The sequence below is a fragment of the Cervus elaphus genome, chromosome 4 (genome assembly GCF_910594005.1).
Source record: "Cervus elaphus chromosome 4, mCerEla1.1, whole genome shotgun sequence".
NCBI lineage: Eukaryota > Metazoa > Chordata > Mammalia > Artiodactyla > Cervidae > Cervus > Cervus elaphus.
This window is the reverse complement of record NC_057818.1, coordinates 7306718-7334577: the sequence shown is the minus strand read 5'-3', so window position 1 is coordinate 7334577 and position 27860 is coordinate 7306718. Positions and strand designations below refer to the sequence as shown.

The following is a 27860-nucleotide window of genomic DNA, read 5'->3' as shown; positions in this document are numbered from 1 at the left end:
GTGTAGGATATTGTTAGATTGCTTACCTCTTTTTTTATGGTTTTTGTTATTGTCCAAATTTTTTTATATGCATGGATTTCTTTAAAAAATTCCTGAGATGCAATTCACAAGGCATACAATTTACCCTTTTGAAAGTGTGCAATTCAATGGTTTTTAATATATTCATAATTTGTGCAAACATCATCACATGTTAATTTTACAATGTTTTCATATCCCCAAAAAGCAACCCATATCCATTAATAGTCACTAACCACTCCCATCCCCAAGACACCATTAATCTGCTTGCTATCTGATGGATCTGCTTATCCTGGGTGTTTCATATAAATGGAATCATGCAGTATGTGGTCTTCTGTGGCTAGCTTTTTTCATTACACGTAACGTTTCCAAGGTTCATCCATGCTGTCCCAGGTTATCAGTTCTTCATTGCTTTCTGTGGCCAAAACCCACACTGTATGGACATACCATGTTTTCACTGAACTATCTGCCACTTGATGGACATTCCAGCTTTTTCCATTTTTTTTGCTACTGTGAATATTACTGCCATGAATAGTCAGTTACAAGTTATTGTGGAAATATATGTTTTTTATTTCTCTTGAGTATATATGTAGACATGGAACTGCTGGGTCATATGGTTAATTCTATGCTTAACTTCTTGAGGGGTTGTGGGGCTGTTTCCCAAAGAGTGGCTGCACCGTTTTACATTTCTAACTGCAACACATTACAATTCCAATTTCTCCACATTCTTGCCAATATTTGTCATTATCTTTTTTTTTTAAGCCACCTTAGTGAGTATAAAGTGGTGCCTCAGTGTATTTTTATTTGCATTTCTCTAAAGGCCAATGATGCTGAGCATGTTTTTATGTATTTTCTGGCAATTTATATTTTTGGAGAAACACCTGTTGTCTATTTAGGTGCTGAGCCAATTTTTAATGGAGGTAATTATCTTATTGATTTATGAAAGTTCTTTATATATCTTGGATAGGAGTCTGTTATCAGACAATTTGCAAAATTTCTCTCTCATTCTCTGTGTTGTCTTTTCACTTTCCTGATGGTATCACTGACAACATAAAAGTTTTAAATTGTGATGAAACACAATTTACATATATATTTTTTTTTTGGGGGGGGCCACTTGTGCTTTTGGGCTTATATCTAAGAAACCACTACCTAACCCAGCATCACAAAAATATACTATCTTTCTTCTAAGTGTTTTATACAGTTTTAGCTCTTACATTTAGGTCTATGATCCATTTGAGCTAATTTGTATATATAGTGAATTTATATATTTATAAGCAATTTACAAGCCATTTAACTTCATTCTGTGGCATGTGAACATCCAACTGTTCTAAGATCATTTGTTGAAAAGACTGTTCTTTCCCCCACTGAACTATCTTAGCATTCTTGCTGATAACCAACTGACCACTTCTAAGAGTTTATTTATGGACTCTTGACTCTATCCTATTATCTGTATGTCTATGCTTATGCTAGGACCACACAGTCTTCATTACTGAAGCTCTGCAGTAAATTTTGAGAGTGGGAAATAGAAGGCCTCCAACTTTGTTCTTTTTGAAGCATGCATTGGCTATTCAGGGTCCTTTACAAGCATGTATAAAGTTTTAGGATTGGCTTTTCTATTTCTACAAAAACTTCAGCTGCAATTTTGACACAGTTTGCATTATATTAGTAGGTTAATTTGGGGATTATGGACATCTTAACAATACTGTCTTCTATTCCATGAGTATGAGTGTATTTATAATCATTTAGATCTTCTTTTCTAAAAAAGGTATTCATGCAAACCTTATTATCACTGAGCTATGGAAGTCTCATAGGGAAATCGTTTATTTTTCTCTGTTGTCTGATTTATTTCTGACTCATCACCTACATAAAACCTAAATGTGGTGATGTGGTAGAGATCATGGGCGTTTGATAACAGATGATTATCTGTTTTTCCCATATGATGCCCACTACAGTTGTCCATTCACAGCCCCTCAACAGCCCAATTGCTCTTAAGTAAAAGTGAAAGTCGCTCAGTAGTGTCCAACTCTTAACGACCCCATGGACTATACAGACCATGGAAGTCTTCAGGCCAGAATACTGGAGTGGGTAGCCGTTCCCTTCTCCAGGGCATCTTCCCAACCCAGGGATCAAACCCAGGTCTCCTGCATTACAGGCAGATTCTTTACCAGCTAAGCCACCAGAGAAGCCCAATTGTTGTTTGTAGAGGTGGGCAAAAATGCTTTGAGGCATCTGGTCTACCTACAACATTCATCACATCCATTTCAACTCAAAGTAGAACTTACTCATCTGTAGCCAGAATAACCCATGCTTTTAAATAAGGCCATGTACACTAGAAAAAAAATCTTAGGAGAAAGGGTAAGAGTGAGAAGTGAACATATGACTTAGATATGTGGTCCTTTCAGGTTGCATCTCAAATATTTGGTCTACTTTTTCAGAGTTGCTATTTTTTTTCTTTTTTGAATGTTAAATATGGGTTAAACAGTTACTAAGAGCTTTCTGTATGTCAGAACCCTAGATGACGTGTGTTATTATCTCCATTTATGGTTAGGAAAAAAGCGATTAGCAGCAGATTTCCTATGGTCAGGTGAAGTATCAGAAACAGGTAAAATAAATAAAGACGCACATAAGTGAGTGAGAATGAAATATAACGTATAAAAAGATGAAATGAGATGGATGAAACTGGAGCCCATTACACAGAGTGAAGTAAGCCAGAAAGATAAAGAACATTACAGCATACTAACACATATATATGGAATTTAGAAAGATGGTAACGATAACCCTATATGCAAAACAGAAAAAGAGACACAGAAGTACAGAACAGACTTTTGAACTCTGTGGGAGAAGGCGAGGGTGGGATGTTTCGAGAGAACAGCATGTATATTATCTATAGTGAAACAGATCACCAGCCCAGGTGGGATGCATGAGACAAGTGCTCGGGCCTGGTGCACTGGGAAGACCCAGAGGAATCGGGTGGAGAGGGAGGTGGGAGGGGGGATCGGGATGGGGAATACATGTAACTCCATGGCTGATTCTTGTCAATGTATGACAAAACCCACTGAAATGTTGTGAAGTAATTAGCCTCCAACTAATAAAAAAAAAAAAAATCATCTAACTTCAAGAATACTATTCAATACTTTATTAGATAAGCTCCCTAGAATGGCTACAGGGAAGTGCTGAGAGAAACTCTAGCTCAGTCATTATACTTACGTGCTGAATGAGAACTGAAGCACACACCCCACCCAAAGATGTGCCGGGCAAATACCCAGGATCTCGCAAGGAAGCTGCCAGGTTCAGGGGCCGTCACTCCCTTTGTTTCTAGACCCTTCCTTTTTACCCACAAGAAAAAATAAAACTCTTCACAGCTGATTGTTTTTTTTTTTTTTTTCAGAGTTTCCTTATCTTGAAGACGGGCTGGGTATTTGGGATGCTGGCAGCACATTTCTCAGTAACAACACCTCCTGTAGTTACCTCTATCCAAGCCTACGCATTGGCTCAAGGAAATGCACACAACATCAAACAAAGGAACTTGCCACCTAAGACCTCAGTCTGGACACAGGAGCCCACAGAGGACCTGGGAAACCCTTTGCTCTTTCACCAAATTTAAAATACGCTTCATTAATGTTAATTGCACGACACCAGAGGCAAAATACATACTGCGTACCTAAAGCTTGTCCCCTCTATTAATTAAAAACAGGCTTATGGAATATGAAACTATAAAGTGCTAGACTTTTTTTTTAATTGTAAAGACACTTAATTGGCTTGTACAAAAGGAAAAGAATTCCTTTCACCTCACTTTAATGAGGTTTTTATTATTCAAATGGCACATTTTGCTCAGTTTCGACTAAAAGCCACTGCGATTCAAAAGGCTCTGAGATGATGAATATTTACAGACTATCAAAAGGAAAGTTCAAACTATAAAGACAGAATGAAAACAAAAATAGTATCATTCCCATTCCAAAGTTGATGCTATTAGTCAGCATTTTCAAGGACTGATTTTTTTCTTCTTCTTTGATGGATTCTGGTCTGTAAAGGGTGGGTGGGAACCTGCAGGGCTGCTCTCTGTGTGTACAGACCTGGAGCTCCCAGGACAGCGGGTGCTGCTGCTTCTCTGCAGTCAGGGCACGCCCGCCGACACTTCTCTGGGCATTCTCTGAGCGCACGGTCTCATCCTCCAGGGACAGTACATGCCTTGGACCAGAGAAGTACTGCTCCATGGTAAAGAGGGTGGAGTTCCAGAGATTTACCAGTGGGTGTGGCTACTTGTCATCAGTGGGAATGACCATGGGCCAAGGCTTCTAGCCACAGTAGCCTTAAGTGAGACTTCCCACTGGAAGGAGCAGTGAATGCTGACAACACACAGAAAGGAGTCGGAGCCCAAAAGCTTTAGGCAGCTGATCACCACATTTTCTTCCTGCTCTCCTCCTCCTTAAAAATTCAGGAATAAGTGACATAAAACATTATTTAATGGCAGATGTGCAGCCCTCAAGCTTGCCATTCACTGACGATCCCGTCTTTCTGGCCTCTTCAACCTCTCTATTGACTCATTCTTGCTGCCCATCAGGCTAAATAGACTGCTCAGACCAGTAATTAGGAGAAAAATCAGGAAAGAAAATGGTTAAGAAAATGAACGAAAGGAACGAACGGAGAGAGCAAGAAATGTCTAGTTGACATTGGGGCTTTTTCAAGTTACACGAAGTCTCTCTCTTCCCATTTACAGACCATCCATGGTTTTGAAATATTCATCTCCATTCAGAATCTCCTCCCTCGTCTGAATCTCTCATCACCAAAGTGACTGATTTCTGCCGCACCACTGCCCAGGACCTCTCAAGGAGGCCTGGGAAGCGATGGTTTCTCGGTCTCAGCACCCAACAACCTCCCCTCTGTTGAAACTGGACTTCTCTGTCACAAGGGCCCCGGCTCCTCCCCAGTTCCCTTTCCTCTTCGCTATCTCAGATTCCAAGACACAGGCTATTCTCGGACCTCCTCCTAATGCCACCACTGCCTCAACTTCTGCCTCCTCCAGACCTTCCTCTTCAACCAGAGTTCCATCTCCAACCTCCTTTGATTCAGTCTAAACTATCATCCTTACAGCAATTTCATCCAGGCTGGGACTCCAAACAACACTCATATCAAGGTGAACTTCACGCCTATAGCACCAGCTGACACCCCTCCCAAGCTCTGGACCTCATCTTCACCCACCCTAAACCTCAACTCTTCACCTCCTCTCCCCAAGTCCTCCCCGCTTTCCTGACGCCCGTATTTCCGCAGAGGGTGATACTCTCCAGCCAGTCACCTGAGGATGAAAACGTTGCTAACGTGTGCTACCCCATCTTCTCCCGTGGGGAGAAGCCAGTAACTCTAGAGCCTTCAGCTACTATTAGTATCTGTCCAATCCCCTACCTGTCCAATGGAAGTGTGATAGTCAGGATAAATCTCATTTATGGGCCCCGGTGTACCCACTTCCAATGGCAGAGAGCCCTGCCTTGTCCAGAAAATCGTCCCTGAGTGATGGGTGCCATCACACCTGGAAAGTCATGCCCCACACCCAGATGCTCTCCTAACGAAGAGGACCAGCTCTGGGATCCACTCTCCGGAGCTCCCTGCGGGTCAGTCTCCACCTATACACAACCTGTGTCCCTCACTCTCCTTCTCAGGGCACTCCCCCAGTAAATCGTGTGAGCAGACGCCCCCCAAGTCTGGTCTCCAGGGAACTCGAGCTCAGACAACCGCTGTGATTCCTTGTTTCTGCTTCTGGTGCCTTCAGCTCTAGTCACTGCAAGAGCCCACACCGAGTCTGGCCACCTTTGGCTTTTGTGCATTGCTTTGTTTAGTCATGAAGTCATGTCCGACTGTTTTGAGACCCCAGGAACTATAGCCTACCAGGCTCCTCTGTCTATGGGGTTTTTCAGGCAAGAATACTGGAGTGGGTTGCCATTGCCTCCTCCAGGCCAGGGTCTGAACCACATCGCCGGCATTGTAGGTGGATTCTTTACTGCTGAGCCACCAGGGAAGCCCTAATACCTGTGACTTCTTTCTTACTTGATCCATCATGGATACTGGGACCAGATGAAACACATTCTAAGAGTCAATCAGAGAAACTGATGAAGACATTTTAAAAATGCATAAAACTAGATCACCAATAACCAGAATGAGATATAATGTGGTAAACTCTACCAGTAGCAAAAATTTAAAGGAGAAATTAATTTTCTACCTTTAGAATTAGCAGATTTTTATAGTGTTATTCTATTTTCATTATGTTGTATAAAGCTGGTGGGAATATACATTCCTACAACCGGATATGCTTTCTGTTCAGCCAATATGTTTGTGGTAATTTATTACAATAGCAAGAGAAACCTAATAGAGTGCAGTAATAAACATTTGCTGTTTGGAGTCACTATGTTTTGGGGGTAATTTAAGAGCAACAGATAACTAATACATGCACCATGCTACATGAGAGAAGCCAGACTCAAAGAGCTAAATATGGAATGCCTCCATTTAAATAACATTCCAGAAAATACAAAACTCTAGGGACAGGGAAAAAAAAAATTCAGTGGTTGCTAGGGGCTGGGTGTAAGGGGTGAGAATTACTTCGCAGGGGCACAGGGACAGTTGAGTGGGTGAAGGAACTGCTCCATATCTTGACTGTGTGACTCCACGACTCTGTGTGTGTGTGTGTGTGTGTGTGTGTGTGTGTGTGTGTGACTCCATGACTCTGTGTGTGTGTGTGTGTGTGTGCGCGCGCGCGCACACTCGCCACAACTCACTGAACCACATGACTAAACGGGTGAATTTCAGCATACCTAAAATACCCCGAAATATTACAATGGAGGAAAACCAGTGTGCTGTGTGTCTCTCACAGCTCTGCCCACACCCCGGGGCGCGTGGCGTGTGTACACTAACGGCATCACTTGGCCCCAGCGGTCTCTGGATCTCTGGGGCCATCTGCAGAGCGCCAAGCACCTGAGAGGAGATGACATGAAAACTGGTGAACGTAACGGAAGTCAAGTACACTTGTTTCCCAAGTTCCCTGGGCTTCAAGGCCCTTCCAAGGAACCAAGTTCGCAGGAATACTGACCCACCGGGGGCCAAGAACCCATCGGCATCCTCCACAAACACCCACTGCCAGGCTGCACAATGCCGACTCTTAGGAAGGCTCATGAGTAACTGGCAACAACCCAAGTCCAGGGCGTCTCACATGCTGATTGTACATGGAACGTCAGCTTCCGAGGGGCAGCATCTCCCGAAGCCTGGCCTACAGTTCTGTTTGGGCCTTGTCCATTCCTATATTACATAACATTTTCCACCAGAGGCCACAACTGCCGTGGGACAACTGTTCTCTCTTCCAGGAGACAACTGTCAGCAATCAGGAGGTCTTTGTTCTCAGGGTCTTGCACGCTTTGTTTGCGGGGTCTTGCTTGTTCTCAGGGTCGTCCTTCAGGTAAGAAGGAAGCCTGGCGTACAGACCAGAATGCTTCATCTAAATCAAGGCCGTTTCTCCAATGCCATTTCGTCTATAAGCCATGACACAGCCACACTTTACAACAATTATGACATGAGAGATGGCAGAAGAAAGCACAGGAAAAGTGTGTTTGTTCTAGCTGATTAATAAAGAGAGTTACTTACGCTTTGGAGACAAGACCAAACTGATTTTGTCTCAAGAAACCTAAGAATCAGATAACATAATTTCAAATCTGAGAAATGAGAAAGGCATTTAAAAAGAGCCTGAGAATCCAATAGCAGTCCAGTGGTTAAGGCCCTAGCTTCCACGACAGGTGGCCTGGGTTTGATCTCTGGTCAGGGAACTAAGATCTCAAAGATGCCAAAACAACAACAAGAACAGGACCAGGTTAGAAATTAAATTTGGAGAAGCCTGGAAGGGAACAGAAAGAGAAATAAGACCCAGAGAATCAAAGGTCACTGCCTGAGACAGAGAAGTAAGCCCTCTAAAAAATAATAATAAATAAATAAAAATAAAAAGAACCTGAGAGGAGCCATCACGGGGCTGAGTTACAGTGAAGATTTGTAAATTGAATTGTAACATGTGCCCCCAAAATGAGGCAGACTCTCACAGGTTAAATAAACACCCCGTAGAATGTTAACACAACTGTGCCTTTGGGGAACTCCAGTTCAGGCACAGCAGAAGAATGAGCTAAGTGGAATGTTATGTAAAGGGAAATTCTTTTCAGTTCCTCCTTGAAACAGAAGGGCACACCATCTGGGGCATCTCTCCAGTGAGCTGCAGGAATTCATACTATTTGGAAATACTCTGAAATTCAAGAGAGAGGGCCTGAGGATGCAAAATCCCAAAAGCAACTGTTGATCAGTCTGACCTGGTGTTCAGTTGTCCTTTACTTTCAGAAAAGGAAGAGGAAAAAAGAAATTACTATAGAATTCCAAAGTGGATCTTTGCTTCAGAAACAAGGGCTGAAAAAAAAAAATTAAGAAAGAAAAGAAAAGAAACAAGGGCTGGTTTATTTTGAGCTCCAGGATGACAGCATAAAAGTGACCATAGTAATTCCCTCTACAACTACACCAACCCAGGGAAGGTGCCTCAGCCTCCACCAAGTGACCCACCAAGACCTCAACTGCCCAAACTGTGGTGTTCATGCCCCTAGTAAAATTCAGGATGACTTCAGGTGGAACACAGGCAAACTTTAAAAAATGCTTATTTACTGGAATGCACTAGAAAACATAAATATATCATCAGATTCTCAAATGCACAAGGAAATAAAAGAAATAATAAGGACTTCCTTGGTGGTCCAGTGGCTAGGACGCCCCACTCCCAATGCTGGGGGCATGGGTTCAATCCCTGGTTAGGGAACCAGATCCCACATGCTGCAACTAGGTTTGTATGCCGTAATGAAATATCCCCCATGCTACAACTAGGACCCGGTACAATCAAATAAATAATATTTCTTTAAAAAATAAAGGCTTCCCAGGTGGCTCAGATGGTAAAGCGTCTGCCTGCAATATGGGAGATCCAGGTTCAATCCCTGGGTCGGGAAGATCCTCTGGAGAAGGAAATGGCAACCCACTCTAGAACCTTTGCCTGGAAAATCCCATGGACGGAGGAGTCTAGTATGCTATAGTCCATGGGGTTGCAAACAGTTGGACACAACTGAGCAACTTCACTTTTAAAAAGTAATACTTACTTTGCTTGATAGCTGTGAGAACTAGAGAAAAATGTAAAATGCCCAGCACCAGCCATGAGAAAGAGGGTACCTGAAACAGGCATTTTTTTTTTTTTTTAAGCTGCCTGTTTTCTGGACCTTGGACTACACATTGGGGACATAACATCCAACAATAATGTAGAGACATGAAATATCTGTATAGTTGTCCTGACATTTAGAAAATACCTATATATCATTTTCCATGCCTTTACTCAATATCTCTGGGAGACGAGATCCTGAATAAATATGAAAGGAAATAAAGTAAGTAAAATAAGAGAAATGTGAACACATGAACTCAACATCAGCTCAGGGAGTCAGTGACCATCTAGCTGGTGCGCTGCTAAATGTTAAAAAAGGACTTGCATACTTCAAGACGGTGAAGGACATCATCAAATTTTAAAATAATTAACCCAGAGTGGATTCTGCTGTCAAGATAACCTAGCCACACTTTTTTAAGTTGGAAAAGAGGAAATAATCTGAATGAATCAGCAGGAAAAGAGCCGAGGGCAGGGTGTTTCCCCAGGGATCATCAGGAATTTTTCATTTCATGCACCATTTACAACTTCTTATAGTGAATTCCAGAACATCAGTACACACACTTAACAGGAAATGGCAACACTCTTGTTTTTGGTGTTTCCTTAAATTTCTGCCTCCTTTTCATTATCTTGAATATATATTTCCCATCTACACAGATGCAATCCCAGAAGCACACTTTTACCCTTACCGATTCTGAAGTGGGGGAGAGACGTACAACAGGAATGCACACACTGCTCTGCTCAGCTGTGTCTGACTCTTTGTGACCCCCTGGACTATACACCACCAGGCTCCTCTGTCGGGGGCATTGCCCAGGCAAGAATACTGGAGTGGGTTTCCATTCCCTTCTCCAGGGGATCTTCCCAACCCAGGGAGAGAACCTTCTGTGTTTCCTGCATTGCAGGCGGATTCTTTACTCTTGAGCCATAGGGGAAGCCCCATAGTCTCTTCAGAGAGGGCTTTCTAGGAAAAAATAGAAGCATCAATTGGATAATTACACCACCAATGGCACTTAATCCAATTTGTTTATTTCTACTTTTATTTCTATTGCCCTGGGAGACTGACCGAAGAAAACACTGCTACAATTTATATCACAGAATGTTTTGCCTATGGTCTCTTCTAGGAGTTTATGGTGTCATGTTTTTATATTTAAGTCTTTAAGGCATTATTTTGAGGTTGTTTTCCTCTATGACCCATAGTTTCTCACACACAACATGAAAGAAGTCACCACAAGGACCAGAAGCTCCTGAAGAACTGAGCCTGCATGTGGTCACCCCTGTACTCCAACACTCAGCACCGTGCCTGACACACCAGAAGGTCCTCGAATTACAGAATCCTTCAAAATTAAGTATCACCATGAAAGCTCTCCGCATCTTCGCGCACACATATTCTCACTTGTTTTTTAAAGCACTGCATGCATACAGTCAGTACTGTGTTGTTTTTTTTTTAACCCAAAGAGTCTCTTTATCAGCATAATCCATGACATAATCATTTACGTACCACTTTCCTAATTTTTCTCCAATTTATAGAACACTTGCATGTTCTACTTTTTTAAAACATTGTAAACCAACTCATCTGTATCTCTCAGCCTTGTACATTGCCAAAATATCAGCTAAGTCAGTTGCTGCTCTGGTTTGGGTTTTTAAAATTTGGTATGTGTTAAGATTAATACAGTATTTGTCCATCTGATATATGGCATCACCGACTCAATGGACATGAGTCAGAGCAAGCTCTGGCAGATGGTGAAGGACAGGGAAGCTTGGTGTGCTGCAGTCCATGAGGTCGCAAAGAGTCAGACAAGACTGAGCAACTGAACCACAATAACAATCTTACACATGAGTGGTAAAATGTGAATTTTGGTAAACTCTGCTCTGTAGCTCACAGAGCTCATATGCAACAAGGCTGCCCAGCAGTGGGGGTTATTAAACGATACCCATTACTAAGAAATCAGAGTTATCCAGGACACTGAGGGAAGGATTAGAGCCGGCAGTAATCACATGCTACTCCAGTGAAGCGCGGACTGACTCTTAGAACTGAGAAACCGGCTCCTCTAGGACTTCTCTGTGGGGGGTCCTTATAGCCACACCATACAGTGCCTGCTCATGCAGAGGGGGTCCTGGCATTTGCTGACAGCACTCCTCTGGTAGCTCAGCTGGTAAAGAATCAGCCTGCAATACGGACGACCTGGGTTCCATCCTTGGGTTGGGAAGATCCCCAGGAGAAGGGAAGGGCCTGGAGAACTCCATGGACTGTACAGTCCACGGGGTCACAAAAAGCTGAACACAACTGAGCGACTTTCACTTTCACTAGTAAACTAACGTCTGGGCATCTTCTCCAAGTCAGATACATCCCTCTAAAAATTCTACTCAGCTGATAAGTGGGGAAAATAAAGGCAACACAGAAATAACTAGCCTTTCAGAAATCCATCAGCATTCCTTCAAATTAAAATTATATTTTATGGACATGAATGTCCTATTGAGCATTACAAAGTCATTATTTACAGACTCCTGCAATACTGTGGAGGCATCCATTCTACTGGAAAAAGAAAAAACCATGGGAATATTCATCTCTTATATATTTATAGAAGAGCTCCAGGTACCAGGTGATGATTTCATTACCATTATGCAGAGAGCTTGTTTTAAAAATACCTTCTGCAGTTACAGTGAAGGGAAGAAGTGATGCGGGGTGGCAGAGGTGGGCTTACATGGACAAAAGGAAAAAAAGAAAAATTACCTGGGGAGAGTGCTGAAGCACGTGGTCAAGTCACTCAAACAATAAAAACGCCTCATGCATTTTGTACATCCCCGTGCCAATGAGGGCCCTCTCCTGTTTTGCCTAGAGATATATGGGGCTGTAACGGAGTGCAGAAAGCCCCTGACAGCTGTGTGCTGCCATTCAGACCCGAAGGATTCCACGTTATGATAAAAATTAATGTGCTCTGACACCCTCTGGGGCTCCCTGGGCCCTGGGAACGGCTAATGAAGAAATACAACCTGGCCAGGGAACAGCAGAAGCGGCCCCAGAGTTGAGGATTAATTCAGATGGGGAGCCGTGTGGCCCCCTCTGTCATCAGCTGTAAAGCAAGTGGACTCTGGTGCCAAAGGGGAGCCAGCACTGATTGGTTAGAATTACTCCCTGGGTCTCGGGAGGTCAGATCAACAAACAGCTTTACAAAATAATTGAGCCCAAGTTGGATTTGGGCTGTCACTCTGTGCTAACGCCCTCTTCTTAAACCAGACAAGGGTCACTCAGCCTCTTGTTGGCCATGAGAGGTGTGCTCTGGAAAACTTCTCCCCAGGGGACCTGCTTCCTTAGTGATTACAGACCACTGGGCCTGTCCCAGGGGACACACATTCTGAGGGGCTCAGAAAGGGTCTTGGGAGGAATGTTGTTCCCCAAAGTGAGGTCTCACTGTCCCCGCCAGCCTAGCTTCTGACACCTTCAGCCTCCGAGTATCACAGAATCTTCCCGGGGCAGGGGATGGGGCAGAATGAAGAAGCATAAGGTTCACAGTAACATCACTGACAGCAGCCAGAAAGTGGACATCACCCGCACAACCATCCGCTGATGATAAACAAAGTGCGGTCTACCCGTACGGTGGAGCACTACTCAGCCATGAAGATGACAGACTGACCAACGATGGCTGAGAGAAGCCAGTCATTGACACCACCACCCTGCGTGACTCCTTCACGTGAAGTCTGCAGGACAGGCAAAGCGGGAGACAGAAGGATGCATGGCTGTCAAAAGCTGGAAGGAGCTGGGCGGGAGGGAGGAAGGAGGATGACGCCAAATGGTTCGGGGATGAAGTTTCTTTTTGAATGGGAACATACTGAAAACCACTGAACTGTATACTTCAAAGCAGTGTGAAGTGTATAAATCAAACATGAATTAAAAATAAAGCCAGCTCCCTGGGCTCTGAGAAGACTGCTCTACATTCTCAGGATGACTTAAATGACCTCCAGCTTCTCCCTCCTCCCCCGACAGGGGCAGCTGTAGTTCACAGCCCCTCAGCCCGTCCACCTCTTTCCTACAAGGTCCTCATGGATGGAAACTGGGACTCAAGCTAGACGGAGTCAGTCCAGAGAAAATAAGGGTGCATTTTTTTGTTTTTTAGACAATTGCTAGGTTACACAAAGCTATGTGGTTTTAGTCTGTGACATTATTTCAGCCTATTATTAGAATTTTACCATGTCAAGTTGAATTTATTTCTCACCCTGTGAATTTTAGCCATTTGTTAAAAGATTAGGTAAAAATTTTTAAAAAATCTGTCTCATTCCTCGACATATTATTCACTATACTTTCTCTAAACTAAGGTATTATTTTGCTAATTTACTATCTCCACTAAATTACCATGGAAAATATTGGGGAATGAGACATTTTTTCAAAAATATTTAAAAAATATATTTATACACATGCATATTTAATGCTCCTCACATAGAATGCCTATAATTCTATTGGAAGTAAAAAAAAAACCAGAAGGTAATATTCTAAAATATGGACAGTGGTGATAATAGAGGGGTAGTCACAGCATATTCATGGATATTTATGTCATCTTAGATTTGTGTTAAAATAATCTAGGAAGAAGGGGCTATAGACTGAACAAAACTAACCGTATGCTGATATTTACAGAAGATGGGTGAAAGATGTGGGAAGGTCCATTTTACCTCTTCTCTGTTTGTGTGTATTTGAAAATCTCCCCAGTAAAAATATTTCAAGAAATAAAGACAAACTAATGGAGAGCCAGGAAACTGTACAATTTTCATGTTCATATTTATGCTTATCCTTCTTTCCCCCTAATATTCTACAATAGGCATGCACCATCTTGGTGGCCACAGAACTCGTATAAAAAAACATGTATACAGAATACCAAAAGAAATACCCACAAAACAGCAATAAGAAGTAGCTTTAACATCTGCCTAAAAAAAACATCATAAAGGCAGCTGAGTTGAGTTCAGTTGCTCAGTCGTGTCCGACTCTTTGCGACCCCGTGGACTGCAGCACTTTAGAACCAAACAGAAGGCCAGTGTGACTGCATCAAAAACCATGCCACGTGAAAGGCGAGACAGGAAGCCACTGGCCGGCCCGGGGGGTGCCGAACAGCAAGCCCATGCTTCCCACAGCACTGGGGAGGATGAGCTTTAAAGGAACCAGAAGTGGACCTGATGCAGAACGCCACTCGGCGTGGAAAACCCGTCCACAGGATGAGCGGAAAGGCACGTCAGCTTGGTCTGAGACACCTGAGCGTCAGACGGGCCTGAGGAGCCCAGGACTGAAATCTCTTTGGTGCCCAGGTCTTTAAAGGTCATAGTGAGCTCTTGGCTAAGATTAGTGTGAAGTCTTCCCCCATATGGGGGAGGAGGCCCCACACAGGCCCTGCTTCCTGTGTCAGAGCAGAGTCGGGAAAGTTCCAGAAAGATGAGGAGAGTCACGGGCTGCAGCAGTGGTTCTGCTACTGAGAGACCCGAGGAGCAGCCTAGGGCACCACCACCCAAGGCTCAGACTGACCCAGGGAATGACGGTCAGGGGAAGGCTGGGCCTCCCTGACCGCCAGGCCAGTGCTCAGCCCCCGCCCACTGCTCAGCGACCCAGAGCAACACCACGCTTCCACCCCGATCAAGGAGGAAAGCGAAGCTCTCTCCTGCCCCCACCGAGAAGTGGCTTCTCCTCTCCGTGGCTGAGATGGGTTCAGGTGACAGGGCAAAGCAACTGAAAAACGAACCTCCCTGACTAGTAGAAATGTTGTACGTTTAACAACATTTTGACTGCAGTTAAATAGATGCAAGTTTTACAAAGAATACTTCGGGTCTTAACAGTGCTGCCTAGTCTGACCAAGAGATGAGAATTACATGTCACTTTTCTGGCGGGTAACCTGACGTCACAGGCCAGTGGTGTTCAAAGATATTCATGTGCTTTGACCCGGGTACTGCTCTTCCAAGAACTGATCTTAAGAAAATGAGAGATCCAAAAAGAAGTATGTATAGGCCAGCTTCAGAGTGCTTCCAACAGCGGTAATATATAGAAGCAACCTAGCATATGAGAATTTAAGACTGGTTAAATACTCTGACCTCTATGCAGGGATTACTAGATTCCACCTGGTCCCACATAAAGCCACTCTGGGAACACGGGGACATGCTCTCGGGAGTCTGCTGATCTGAGACATCTAGGCACTGATGTGCTTTTAGCCGGAGACATTCTGCTGAGGTCCACCTCCCAAACCTCCATCATTGGTTGACTTGCACTTCTTGTACCCACTACCAGTACCTCTGAGACCACCTTTTTCTTCATTCAGTTTCTGGTTATCAACTACTCCTTAATGTCAGCTCAAATACCTGTTTGATGATGAGTCGGTGACTGAACGGTAACGACACTTGAAGCTTAGAAGGCAGACTGAAGAACTCTGCCACTAATTGAGAGGCTCTGTCTGTATTTCTCGGGATGACGAGATATTGAGGACTTTCTCACAAAATGAAGAAAACCGATGACTCACAATATTAAGAACACAGTGCAGTGACAAGTGGATCAACTAAAAATATAATCTTCCTCGGGGATTTTCAGCAGGCTGCCACAGTGGAGCACTGGTGATGTATTTCAAATGTGTATTCCAGTTTTTGGGCTGACAAGAACTAACTTCTCAACAATTTACTGGGGGTGGTGGGGCGGGGGGTCGGGGGGAGAAAGACGGGCCCCCAGTTATTAAAATGCAATTTCAGTGTGGTTTAAACAAAACTTCCCAACATGTCAATTATGGGAGAGGAGAATTCCAATGTGCCAACGGGGGTGGTTAGAAGGTATCAGGAGGAACGCCGAGTTAGATTCGCCAGCCAAGCTGGAAAATACAATTTTAAACCACAGACACTGACACTTTTTTTTTTCTGAGTCTTACATAATCCAAGAGTTCTCTGAGAGTCACCAGACATTAACCTTAACAACACGAGTTTCCTGTGTCCGTGCCTGTGTGGGTCTGAGAACAGCTTGCTCATGCGGCTCAAGCCCACTCCTGGTTAGAAGGGCAGCTGAATTTTCTGTACCTGAAATAACTATTACGCAAAATTACCTTATAATTTGCTTCCCAAGACGTTCTAACATATAACCTCCATGCCACCCAAGGAGGTACCAAGGCAAGAGCTTCATATGGCTAAGAACTGGTGCCTTAAAATCAAAGTTTAGGTCAGCAGTGCAACAGTGAGTTTCCACTTCTGGTTGCCCTTCCTTCCCTCCTTCCTTCCTTTCCTCCCTCCCTCCCTCACCCTTGCCCACCCACCCATCGATCCACTCCTTTTCTGGAGCTTACGCTATGGCAGTAAATAATTAAAATTTTAATTAAAATTTAATTAAAATAATTAAAATAAGTAAAATTAACACCTGAAAAGGATGATGATGTCAACAAAAATGATGTTACGATCTGAAATGCATTAAATCTTTACTAGGTATTCAGGTACTACATTTCATGAACACTTTGTTACTTAAACCTTTCAACCATCCCACAAAGGTACTACGGTCACCTCCCACTTTTACTGATGAAGAAACTGAGGATCAGAGAGATGAAGGAATGTGCCCAGGTTACCATGTTACTAAGGTGTGGAACAGGGCCTCAGAGCTAAGACAAAGATGAATTAGCCAAGGTTTCTGCTTCTCTGGGGCTCAGTCTAACAAAGAAAAATCAATATATAAAAAAAGCATGCCCAAAGTACTCCATGCCCGATGACTGGGTGTGTGGTCGATGCTCCCACAAGTGACTCATCAATCCAATGACAGTGTGGACCTAAGAGGAGGGGAAAAGCAAGGCTCCACAGAGAATGTGACAGAATCAACCAGCGAGCAGGTCAGGGGCAGGTGGGGGGCAGTGGCACAGGCCCTGAGTCAGGAGGCAGAACCTGTAACACCTCCGGCTTCCCAGGTAGCTCAGTGGCAAAGAATCCGCCTGCCACTGCAGGAGACGTGGGTTCGATCCCTGGGTCAGGAAGATCCCCTGGAGAAGGAAATGGCAACCTGCTCCAGTATTCTTGCCTGGGAAATCCCACAGACAGAGGAGCCTGGCAGGCTGTAGTCCATGGGGTCACAAAGAGTCGGACACAACTTAGAAGCTCAACAGCGAAGCAGAACACAGAGGCACAGGGCTGGGACAATCTGATCTATAAATGAAGGAGCAGCATGGACCAGCCTCCAGAGGCCACCCAAGGGTCTTACTTGCAGGAAAGGATCAGGGCTGGGTTTGCATTTGAGAGCGACCACTCTGGCAGTTCAGATGTCTGAATTGCAAAGTGACCCTCTGGTCACCCACTGTCTACCAGATCAGTGTCACTAGGAAAACAAGTAGGAGCTAAGGGGAAATGAACATTGACACTTGGAGTAAATGTAGAGACAACTGCTACCATTTCTGCTTATATACACTTCAGGGACAGACACCTTCTAGGTATTTGGGAGAAACACCTCCTGACCACTTCATTGAGGGGATGAACCTCTCTTCTCGTGAGTGGTGTTTAACCTATTTTACCAGTATTTCAGCAACGCAATTTCCTCTTGATGACAGGAAACTGGCTGGAAGGTGCACCCCCTGCAACCTTGAAGTGACCTTAACCACCTTCCCAGCAGGGAGGGCTTCCCATCTGTCCTACCAATAAGACAAAACTCCTTCAAAGACACCGTGTCCTACATGACGCATTTCCTAATGAGACAGAGCTTTCTGATTTCCCACACTGCTATCGAGCGGAGCTCAGCAACAGAGCAGAGTTTGGTCTCAGCTCTAGTCTCACAGTCTACTAGCTGGCATCAGCTGGGTCAAGATCTTTCATCTCTCTCCTGCGGATTTCCTGATCTATGAAATGTGGTTGAGCATCATATTAGGCTGAATCATAAGACACTGCCTTTCTTCTACAATTTTTGACCTGCCCCATGAAGTCCTTGTGAGGATAAATTGGGATGGCAGATGAGTGCTTAGCTGTGCATGACGCATAATAAACAGGTGATAAATATTAGCAATTACTATCTCCATCATCATTTTGTAGTTCCAAGTCCCAGGCAGGGCTTCGGTGTCTTCATTATTTAAATAATACTTGCTTGTCTTAGTTGGCCTGCATTCCCGTATAGTGGCATTTCCACAACTCAGCACAGCACACTGTTCTATTCAAACTCTTATCTCTTCTCTCAGCCTCTAAGGAACACAGAGTGCTATCTTCAGAGAACTGAAATGAACCATGCCCACAACCCTGGCTATATATACTGATTTATCTGGACCAAACTTAAGAAAACCCAAAAATGGAATGTGTTTCTCATAATGAGGCAAGATGCTTTTCAAATGAGTTACATTTCAAGGGACAAGGAGAATCTAGACCAAAGGTTAGCAAACCACAACCCCCAGACCAAAGCCCAAATCCAACCCACTTCCTGTCTTTGTAAATAAAGTTTTATTGGAATCTGGTCTTGCCCAATCATTTACACATTATCAGTAGCTACACTTCCACATTACCACAGTTTCACTCAACACTCAAGAGACACTCAACACTGTTGAGTGGCTGCTACAGAGACCATTTGGTTCATGAAGGGAAAAACATTGGTATAGCTACTCATTTATATAAATATTTACTTATCTGATTCTTCACAGAAAAACTTTGCCAACTTATGCTCTGGTCCAGTGCTTTAAGTAATCGATGTTGAACACCAGCAACTAAGTTCATCCTATTTGCTGGTATTAAAGCCCTAACATTGGCTATGTGTGCAGTGGTGGGCTGGTGCGTGAGGGAGGAGGCGACCACAGAGTAACCGTATGTACTCTCCAAAGCTGGGATTTTATTCTTCCTGGAAGGGAAGGTTTTATTTGTGTCTTCAATTAACATATATCACTTTGACTTCCGGAAACATGATAGTGATGGCTGAACCTAGAATTCTGTTGGGAAATCAAAACTGTTTATTTTGCAAACATCGCTGTGGTTAATTCAAACACAGTTTCATGTATTCCTTGGCAGTGATGACTTTTAATGATGGCAAAAAGGCTCACTAAATTTTTTTTTTCCCCTAACACATTTAATTGCAAAATGGCTCTTAATTAATTTAACAACCATTCTTCTTCAGTAAGGATATGTTTTTGAAGACAGTCAGCACTACACAAAGTTATAAAAAAAAAAAAAAATCCTTAAGCTTCACAACTATTTTAAGAGAAAGATAGGCACAGGAGAAGCGAGAGGGCAAATGGTTTAATTTCAGTGTCTAGCCCAGTTCCTGGCACTGCTGTAAACACTAAATAATTAATGACATGAAGGGAAAAACTTTTAAAAATAAGCCAAAATAGGAGGGGAGAAGAGGCATATGGAGTACTTTGGTATCTCACAATACAGAGGTTAACTATTTTCACTGTGGCCCACTGTAATTCTCACTTATTCAAAGCAAGCTGCCCTTGAGGCCACTCAAATCATCTGGAAAGCTGACTAAAACCAGGAGAAACAATAGCAGCAATGGCAAAGTCTACCCATTTGCTCCAAAAGAGAATGGGGAAGTACCCCCTCGAGTCCTGGCTTTGTGAAGAGCAACAAAGAGCAGGGGGAAGGGTACACAGAGGACTGAGTGTTCTGTGATAGGGGAGCACTGCCACAGAAACAGCGCTCCTGCTCAGGGCTGGTCATGCACACAGTTTATGGGCAAGGTGAAGCTCGTGTCTTCTCTTGCCTTGGCTGCGAAGGATCTCAAAGCTCATTTCCAGGCCCAGTTTTTAAAAAAGTACTTACTTGTTTGGCTGCACCGAGTCTTAGTTGTGGCATGACGATCTTTGATCTTTGCTGCAGCATGCGGGACCTAGTTTCCTGATGAGGGATCAAACCTGGGCCCCTGCACTGGGAAGTGGAGTCTTAGCCACTGGACTACCAGGGAAGTCCCCAGGTCCACTATATTACTGGTTGGATCCACACTTCCTCTACGATCACGTCTGACTAGCCCCCTTTAAGCCTCTTTTCCTGTTTGGGCAGAAATCTATCTTATTTCCATTGTATCATACTGGACATGTTCATAAAAGCCTCTCGAGTAATTTAAGGATCAAGACGGAACACACAGACACGAGAACAGTCAGGCACAGTGCACTGAGATGTGTCTGCTCATCTCAGGCATCGCGCCTCCTCTTCTCAACAGACCTGGAAAGTCTGTGGGAGAACCTACTTTACACGAACCTGTAAGGTGAGGCCCCCAAAATGCTCAGGGCCTGAGGCCACGCAGCTGGTCAACAGCAGAGCTTGGATTTAAATCGAAGCACAATCAATCCCCCCAAACTCTGTTCTTTCCACTGTAACGGGCACATTCTGCCAGATTATGGCCCTTGGATATATCCAGCCCATTTTCTGCTTTTGGAAGTAAAGTTTTATTGGGACACAGACATGTTCATCCATGTAAATACTGTCCATGGCTGCCCTCAGGCTACAGAGGCAGAGATGAACCACTGACACAGATAATGTTATGGCCAGAGAAGTCTGAGGTACTTCCTCGCTGGACCTTTTCAGAAAAGTGTACTGACTCCTGCACTACACTCTCTGCATTCGTATTTTTGTTTAATAAGGGATGACAGAATACCATCTGCTTTACAAATATTTTTTTATAGAATTATGTAAGAACATTTGATGCCTAAAGAGTTAAGCTTCAGAAGGCAAAACATCTACTGTGGATGGAAGCCTTTTCTGATGTTTCTAGACATAAATGCTTCACAGTATGATTTTTTAATACCTCAAGGTGGAAAATGTAGGGGATGGGGAAAAATCAACTTGTAGACTTTGAAAAAATTTTCATAAGCAACCATAATTAAGATCTAGAATTAGAGAGTTTATTACAGCTAAAAAAAAAATCTAGCTCTCTGTTTTTCTTTTCTTTTAGTTTTCAAACTGTTCAGAAAAGCAAAGCAACATGATACTCTGTTACACAAACCAGAAATGGATTTCTCATGTTGAGCAAAAAGTAACAGAGATACATGGGCTAAAACATTACTCTTAAAACCAAACTGAGGAGAAGAAGAAAGATTAAGCTGTAATTTACACGTTGGTCTTGCAGGGTAATTTAGCCCTCAAAATTTGGGATTTATTTATAATTTATAGACCACCCACTTCTGTAGAAGGACTGGAGACAGCAAAATTGGCAATAAGAATCCAAGAAAATTAAATCTGGGATTAGTACTTTCTGAATGTCCTGAACTTTCAAGTTCTAAAAAGTGAAAATAAATAACTTTGTTAAGATTTCTCCCTCAAATGTATAAACAGCAAAGAGGAAACTGAAAAAGTATTCTTTTGATTTTTCTTTAAACACTACTATCCAATTTTTAGGTGAAAGTATTTTAAGTAAAATAAAGCCTGATTTCCTTAAATTCTGCTGGAAATAGAAAGTTGAAAAAGGAAAGTAGAGATCCACAATGAAAACAAAGTTCTAGAAATCTTTAGAATTACAAGTGTTATTTTAAAATTATCTTATGATCAACTTCCATTAATTTCTATGATGAGTCAAAGACCTTAGATAATATTATAAGAGCTGACTGGTAATGGAAAGTCAAGCAATAAATTTCGTATATTATGTGCCATCACTGAAACTTCAAATTTCAAAACCGGAATCCAGGTGTCCATTATTTCAGGAATACATAGAACTCAAACCATAGAACAGTATCTGACAAAGGAAATACAGAAGCTAGCAGCCCCTGAACTGTTGTCACAGGGCCTGTTCAGAATGAACGCTCCTCGGTAGATTAAGCAGTGAGCGCCACGGCTGAACCTGTGCAGAGGCGTCCCAGACAACACCCTGCTGCCCCGGAGCCCCCTGCAGAGAACCCTGACACTCGGTGGGGATCGTCAGGAAGGGTCCGAGCACTTCGCATTCTGACGGAGGCCCTGACCAGCCGGGCAGCAGGAGCACCGAGGCTGGCTGCTCTCCAGGACTGCGGTTTCAACAAAAATATCCTGCAAAACTCAAGTTTGGCTGGGACTGACCACAGGCTTTGGTTTGGAACTTTCCAGTAATGCCCCAAAATAACTGGACCTGAGACACACTGGCCAACCACTACCACCACTGACGCTAGGGGGAAGTGCCCTGGGAGCACTGAGACCTCCTGGGCTGACCACCCAGAAGAGGGGGTGCAGAGGGACAGGAGGGATGGGGGGCGAGGGGGAGCGAGCAGACAGACAGACTGCGCGGGCGCAGGGGTGGGTCGGTCGGGGCTGTAGAGCTTCATGAAAACTGGCTTGAAGACACCACCACCATCTACCGACCACTCTTGCCAAATAAAAATTAAACAGGAATTTGACCAAGCCTTCAGTGTTGGCTACCATTTCACAGGAAACACAGAAGACAAAAGAACCAGCTGAATGACACCACCGGGATGCAGTCACTGCAATACAGACCACAGAAAACTCTAGAGGACACATCTGTCCTTGAAACAAATATGCTGCATTAAATAAAAAGAAAGAAAGAAAGAAAGAAATTAAAAAACTGAAGGAAAACATATAGGTTAAGAGGCATTGACCTTATTTGATTTCTGATTTAAGGAGACTGAGAGAGAACAGAATACCGTTGCCTTGAACGGTGTCTGGCCCCTAAATTTCTGAGTAACTTTGGTCCTCAGGAATTCCTACCAACCCAGAAATCCACACCGAAGAAAACACCTGAAAGGTGAGGTGGAACAGGAAGCGGGGCTGCTTTGGATTCAGACAGACTTGGGTTCCAATTCAGGATCTGCCACTTGCTAAAGTTAGGAAAGAGAGTTGGTCTCTCGGTGAGAAGCTGGAGCCTTTCCACTGGAAACAAAGATAAAATGAGTCATGCCTGGGGATGACTGTAAGGAATTAGAAAGAGAACGTGGGCGTAAGTGCCAAGCATGTTGCCTTGCACGGAATAAACAAATGTCAGAGAGGAATTATGATTTGCATAATCACCATTAGCAGGGCTCATTCTGAAAAGGCTCAGTCCCCTCCCCATGCCACCACCCACCCAAGAATACCCAAGAAGAGGCTGAAGCCACCCGCCCTCCCGGCAGAAGGTGGAAGGAGACTGGCTCATCTGTACCATGAGCTGCATCTTCTAAAGAGGTCCGCATTTACACCTGTTTCTACCTCCTCCAGGCTCGGGCCACAAGCACTGCTGCCGGCCCTGGAATGGTGAGGCCGCCGGGCCGGGGCGTGAACCGAGGGGGCACACGCGGTAAAAAGCGCAGCGCGGGCTCCTGGCGGGCTCGCAGGCACAGCCTGCTAAGTGCGCGCGTCCGCGGGGCACTTCAGTGGATGGGATTTTCCTCTCCTCAGTCCAAGGGCGCAGAAAGGAATGGGGCCGGCACGGGCAGCCTCTCCTTCGTTTGCCATTATGTCTTACACACAAGGAGACCTTAAAGTCAAAGATGGGAGCTGGAGATAGGAAGAGCACGACATGTGCTTTTCTGGAAGCTCAGTCACCGACACCTGAACTCGCTTCTGACGATTCTCAGAATGCACAGACCTGTGAGTGCTGGGCTGTCATCTGCCTGGCCAGGGACAACTTCGCCCTGCTGGTCTTCCGCAGGGAAAGTTGTGTGGGATTTTCATGCCTATTTCTCTAAGTCCATGTAAAATACTGGACCCTAGAGAGACTAATGAAAGGAGGTTCGTGGCACGGGGTTGGCTAAGAGGAAAACTGCTTTTGTTACTGAACCGAGGAGTACAGAAATTCAGAGTTCATTTGCTAAAATCCAGAATTAGGGAGGAATGAGCGACTGCTTTTCCCCAAGAGTCTGGGCTTGGTGATCACAGAAGGCAGTTGGCTTTGATGATTTCTGAACTACTTAATGGTTAAAAACGAATGGTCCCATTAAGACTTGGAAGGCAGTCCTCTTATGTAACCGTTGGCTCTCCCTGGCTAAACGTCTCCTTCCAGCGAGCTCTGACACCAGGACTGGAGGGAGCATGAGGAGGCGGTGCATCCCACCTCCCACGAGAGCGGCGTGGTGTCGGGGAGGAAGCGGAGAGGCACAGCGGCTGGAAATGCTGCCCCTGCCACCAACCTGCAAGACACCCGGCGAAAGTCACTCACTGTCTCAGATCTCAGTTTCCCGCCCATTGAGAACAACAGACACTGAAGCAAAGTGGTCAGGCAGGCGGGCTGCCCAGGGTGCCCAGCCTCAGCGCCCCCGCTGGCTGGCCGCATGCCCTCGGATAACGCACCCTCTCTGGTCTCATTTTCCTCCACTGCATAACAGACACAGTGACGCACTTACCCTGAGGGCTGCTTGGAGAACTAAGCCAGGGAAAGCACACAGAGGTACTGGGTGTGGGGCTCAGAACAAGCTCTCGAGAAACGAGCTGTTAGTGCTGCTATGGTTGATATTATTATTGCTGTTCTCTTCTAAACAACCGCAGAAATACTAAGTCGAGGAGTAGGCTGCCAGCAGTTAAACACTGCCTGCTTGCTGGCAGCTCACACAATGGCTTGGGTGAGCTTAACTAGGCCTCCACCAGCCACCACTCTCTTTCCAGAGCGAGAAGAGAGCCTGGGGCTTTGGAGGCATGTGTTAAACGCGTGTTAAGTGAAGAAGCAAGCAGATAAATGAATCATGAAGGGAGGAAAGGGCAAATGTTTAAAGAGCTACAGCTCTGTCTTGACTTGAGGTTCTCTGGGAGCTCTGGCGAGGGCTGGTAGTTATAATCTCTGCCGAGAGGGCGCACAGTAGGGCTCGCCGAGGTCTGATGGCCTGGGGACGACACCCAGCTAGCTAGACACCCAGCTAGCTATTCGCTGGAGCACAGGGCAGGCCCCTGGGGTCAGGGTGGGGCGAGTGCAGATCTCACTAAACACTCTGACTCGACATTTCAATCTCAAGGACTCAGGCTTGCTCCAGAAAGGGCTTTAGAGGACAGACTTCTCAACTGTCTAAAAAGAACGAGTGAGAAAACGAAGGGAGAAAGAAGGATTGGCCACTGGACAGCACTGAGGAGTCGGGTCATCTGAACATCTGGTCTGAGACCCCTCCCCTCCCATCCATCACCTCTGCAGAGAACTGTTAAAACCAGCGACCCTAAGAAAAAAAAACAAAAAACAAACAGCAACCCTGACAGAGGCCAACCCTGAGACTGCTTGTCACTGATCAGCCTACTCCAAACTCGGGGACTCTGGTGCCGACTGCGGAATTATTTTACCCTTGGCACCACGTGCACTATTATTAACTTAATCCTTGTGTTTAAATCAACTCACTGGAAAAGAAAAATTAAACGAAGTGATTTGTTAAAGAAATTTAAACCGCTATGTTAAATGAGAAACCAGTATTGCTTGCCCTAAAAAAAAAAAAAAAAATCAGAGGGAACTGTAAAAATAAACACTTAGAAACAAAATATTGTAATGAAAAGGAAGCTAACCACCACCGCTCTCCTCAGTTCTGGCTTTAAGAGCTGCTCGCTCTCTGTTAGGGAAGGCAGTTGGTAACGGATGGCCAAAAAAAAAAAATCTGCCAGTCCTCAGCGAAGGCTCCCTCCTTCAGGCATTTTTGAAAAATTTGAGAAAGAATGGAAAAACAGAAGTTCTCAGATGTGAGCCCACACTTTTGGAACCGTGTCCTTGTGCCACGTAAAACCATCGTAGGTTTGCAAAATAGTAAAACCTTCTTCCCCGTACTCTGAGGTTCAGCCCCCTTGTGGAACTAGAGAGCTGACTTGACCTCTTCCTAAGTGCAATTAAAATATAACTTCTCCTCGATTCTGGGAGGTGCCTTGAAGACGTCTGTGATCAGGATGCAGCCTACAATCAGCTGGCTTTTATGAGGTCGCTTTTTACTGGTGCTTAGTAGTATCTTTTTCGTGTTATCTGGGAGGCTGTTAAGAGATTGATGACACATCTCATAATGAGGGGGGCTCAGAGTCAAGAAAATACGGTACACCTCGACCGGGCCAGTATAAATGAGCCTCCTGTTTGGACGCCAAGACAGCACAATAGCCTTCCGTCTTCCCGGTTGTGTTCATCTGATAAAGACATTACAATGGCGAGATATTATGATCTATAACCCTCCTCTGGAACACTCACACATTCTTGGCCTTGAACGCCTGAGCAAAATGCTGCACGCTACGGAGCAGAGCGAGGTCCAGGGTCATTGCTTCTACCTTGGCTTTGTGCTGGAATGAGAGAAAATAAAAAGAAATGATAAATAACAGCAAGTTTAGTTCATGGTATCAAGTTACAGTCAATGTGTTATGGAACATGTCGGAATTCCCCTGTTTAATATTAGACGCCCAGAGAGAATATAAATCATCAGAATGAATAGAAGAACGGGGCTTTTTACTGCCAAGTTTAGGGAGGATGGGAGGCTGGGACTCTGCTAAAACTCCAGGCTGAGGGGCTGTGCCGTTTGACTCAGCGCCTGAAACAGGATCCACAGGGTCTGGAGGCTCACGTATCTCCTCTGGAAGTGCCTCCTAAAAGAAACTATAATGACAGGGGTACACCAGGACGAGGCCCACCTCCTGCAAGAACACCAGAGGCCACGTGGGAATCTCAAAAGCTGCCGTGTGGGCTCTGAAATGACTCCACTAAGCCTGCCTCAAAAATGGAACACAAGGCGTGGACAGAGAGTACAAAGGCAGGCAAAACTCGGTAATACCAACGGAGCCCGACAGCTCTGCATCCCCTGCTTCAGAAATGCAGACGAGCCAGGTTTAGAGACCCTGTGAACTCTATGGATGTGAGGCACACGCGGGTGATGATAATGAGCTCCTGGTGCCTAACCTCGGGTGACAGCGGGTGGGCACTGACAGGCATCATCTCATGTCACCTGCAGGACGACTGAGGGATACCTTTTATTTGGCCTATTTTACACTGTGGCATCTTGTAAGAGACTGAATACAGAGCTAAGAAGTGTGGCTGGAGAGACCTCAAGTCAGTCTGACACTGAAGCCCAAACTCCCTCCTGGAGACACGCCAGAAGCCCTACAGCAGTCACTGAAGCCGCCCCATCCCACTGCAAGGCCCCCAGCACAGTTCTGGAGAGACCGTGCCTTTCACACGGGCCCTGTGTTTACCAGGCCCTCCCGAGTCTAAGCCTGGCTGACTCTGCTGTGTGGGCTGAAATGCTACCACTTCTTAGAGCTCTCTCCTCAGAACAGACGGCCAGGCTACCTGCCTGCTCAGGTAAGTGGATTCCCATAAGGTAAGCGGTGAACCTGGAAATCCTTGTCTAGACTGCGACGCTGAGGTAAGACGAGCGAGAATCACATGAGGCTCGGATGCTGTGAAGGGGATGCATACGGCTCGGCAGAGGACACCCTCCACCTGGACGCACACACAAGCTGTGCTGAGACGCTTCCTGGGTCTGCAGCAGTTCACCTTGGCCATCAAAGTCCTGGACTGCGACCCGAGTCCCAGGCCTTGGACAGTGAACACCAGGCCGATGCAGCTGGAATACACACAGACTCTGGGCCGTCTAACCTTTCTGAGCCTCAGTTTCCTCACTTGTAAATGATAAACGCTCATTATCTACTCACAGAGTAGTGAGGCTAAGTGCAAAACGCCTAACAGCCTGCCTAGAAGACAGAAGGTGTTTCATCAATTTAACTGGAGGAGGGAAGATGCCCGTAGTGACAAGCTCTCTCCCTGAGGCCACTGTGTAATAAATGGTTGTTCAGGAGGGTGACAGGGCAGCAGGGTGGGTGAAACTGTGTTCACGACAAGTGAGGCTTC

General features: G+C 44.8%; 1 protein-coding gene across 10 annotated transcripts in view; it reads right to left on the bottom strand.

Annotated features, from left to right (window-relative positions):
• The window catches only part of WWOX (WW domain containing oxidoreductase), an 891989-nt gene that overhangs the window by 642651 nt on the left and 221478 nt on the right, over positions 1-27860 (bottom strand). For all 10 annotated transcript variants that reach the window (XM_043898105.1, XM_043898107.1, XM_043898108.1 and 7 more), the window contains exon 6: positions 26211-26299. In XM_043898105.1, coding sequence (XP_043754040.1) covers positions 26211-26299 — 89 coding nt within the window. The remainder of the gene's footprint in view (positions 1-26210; positions 26300-27860) is intronic.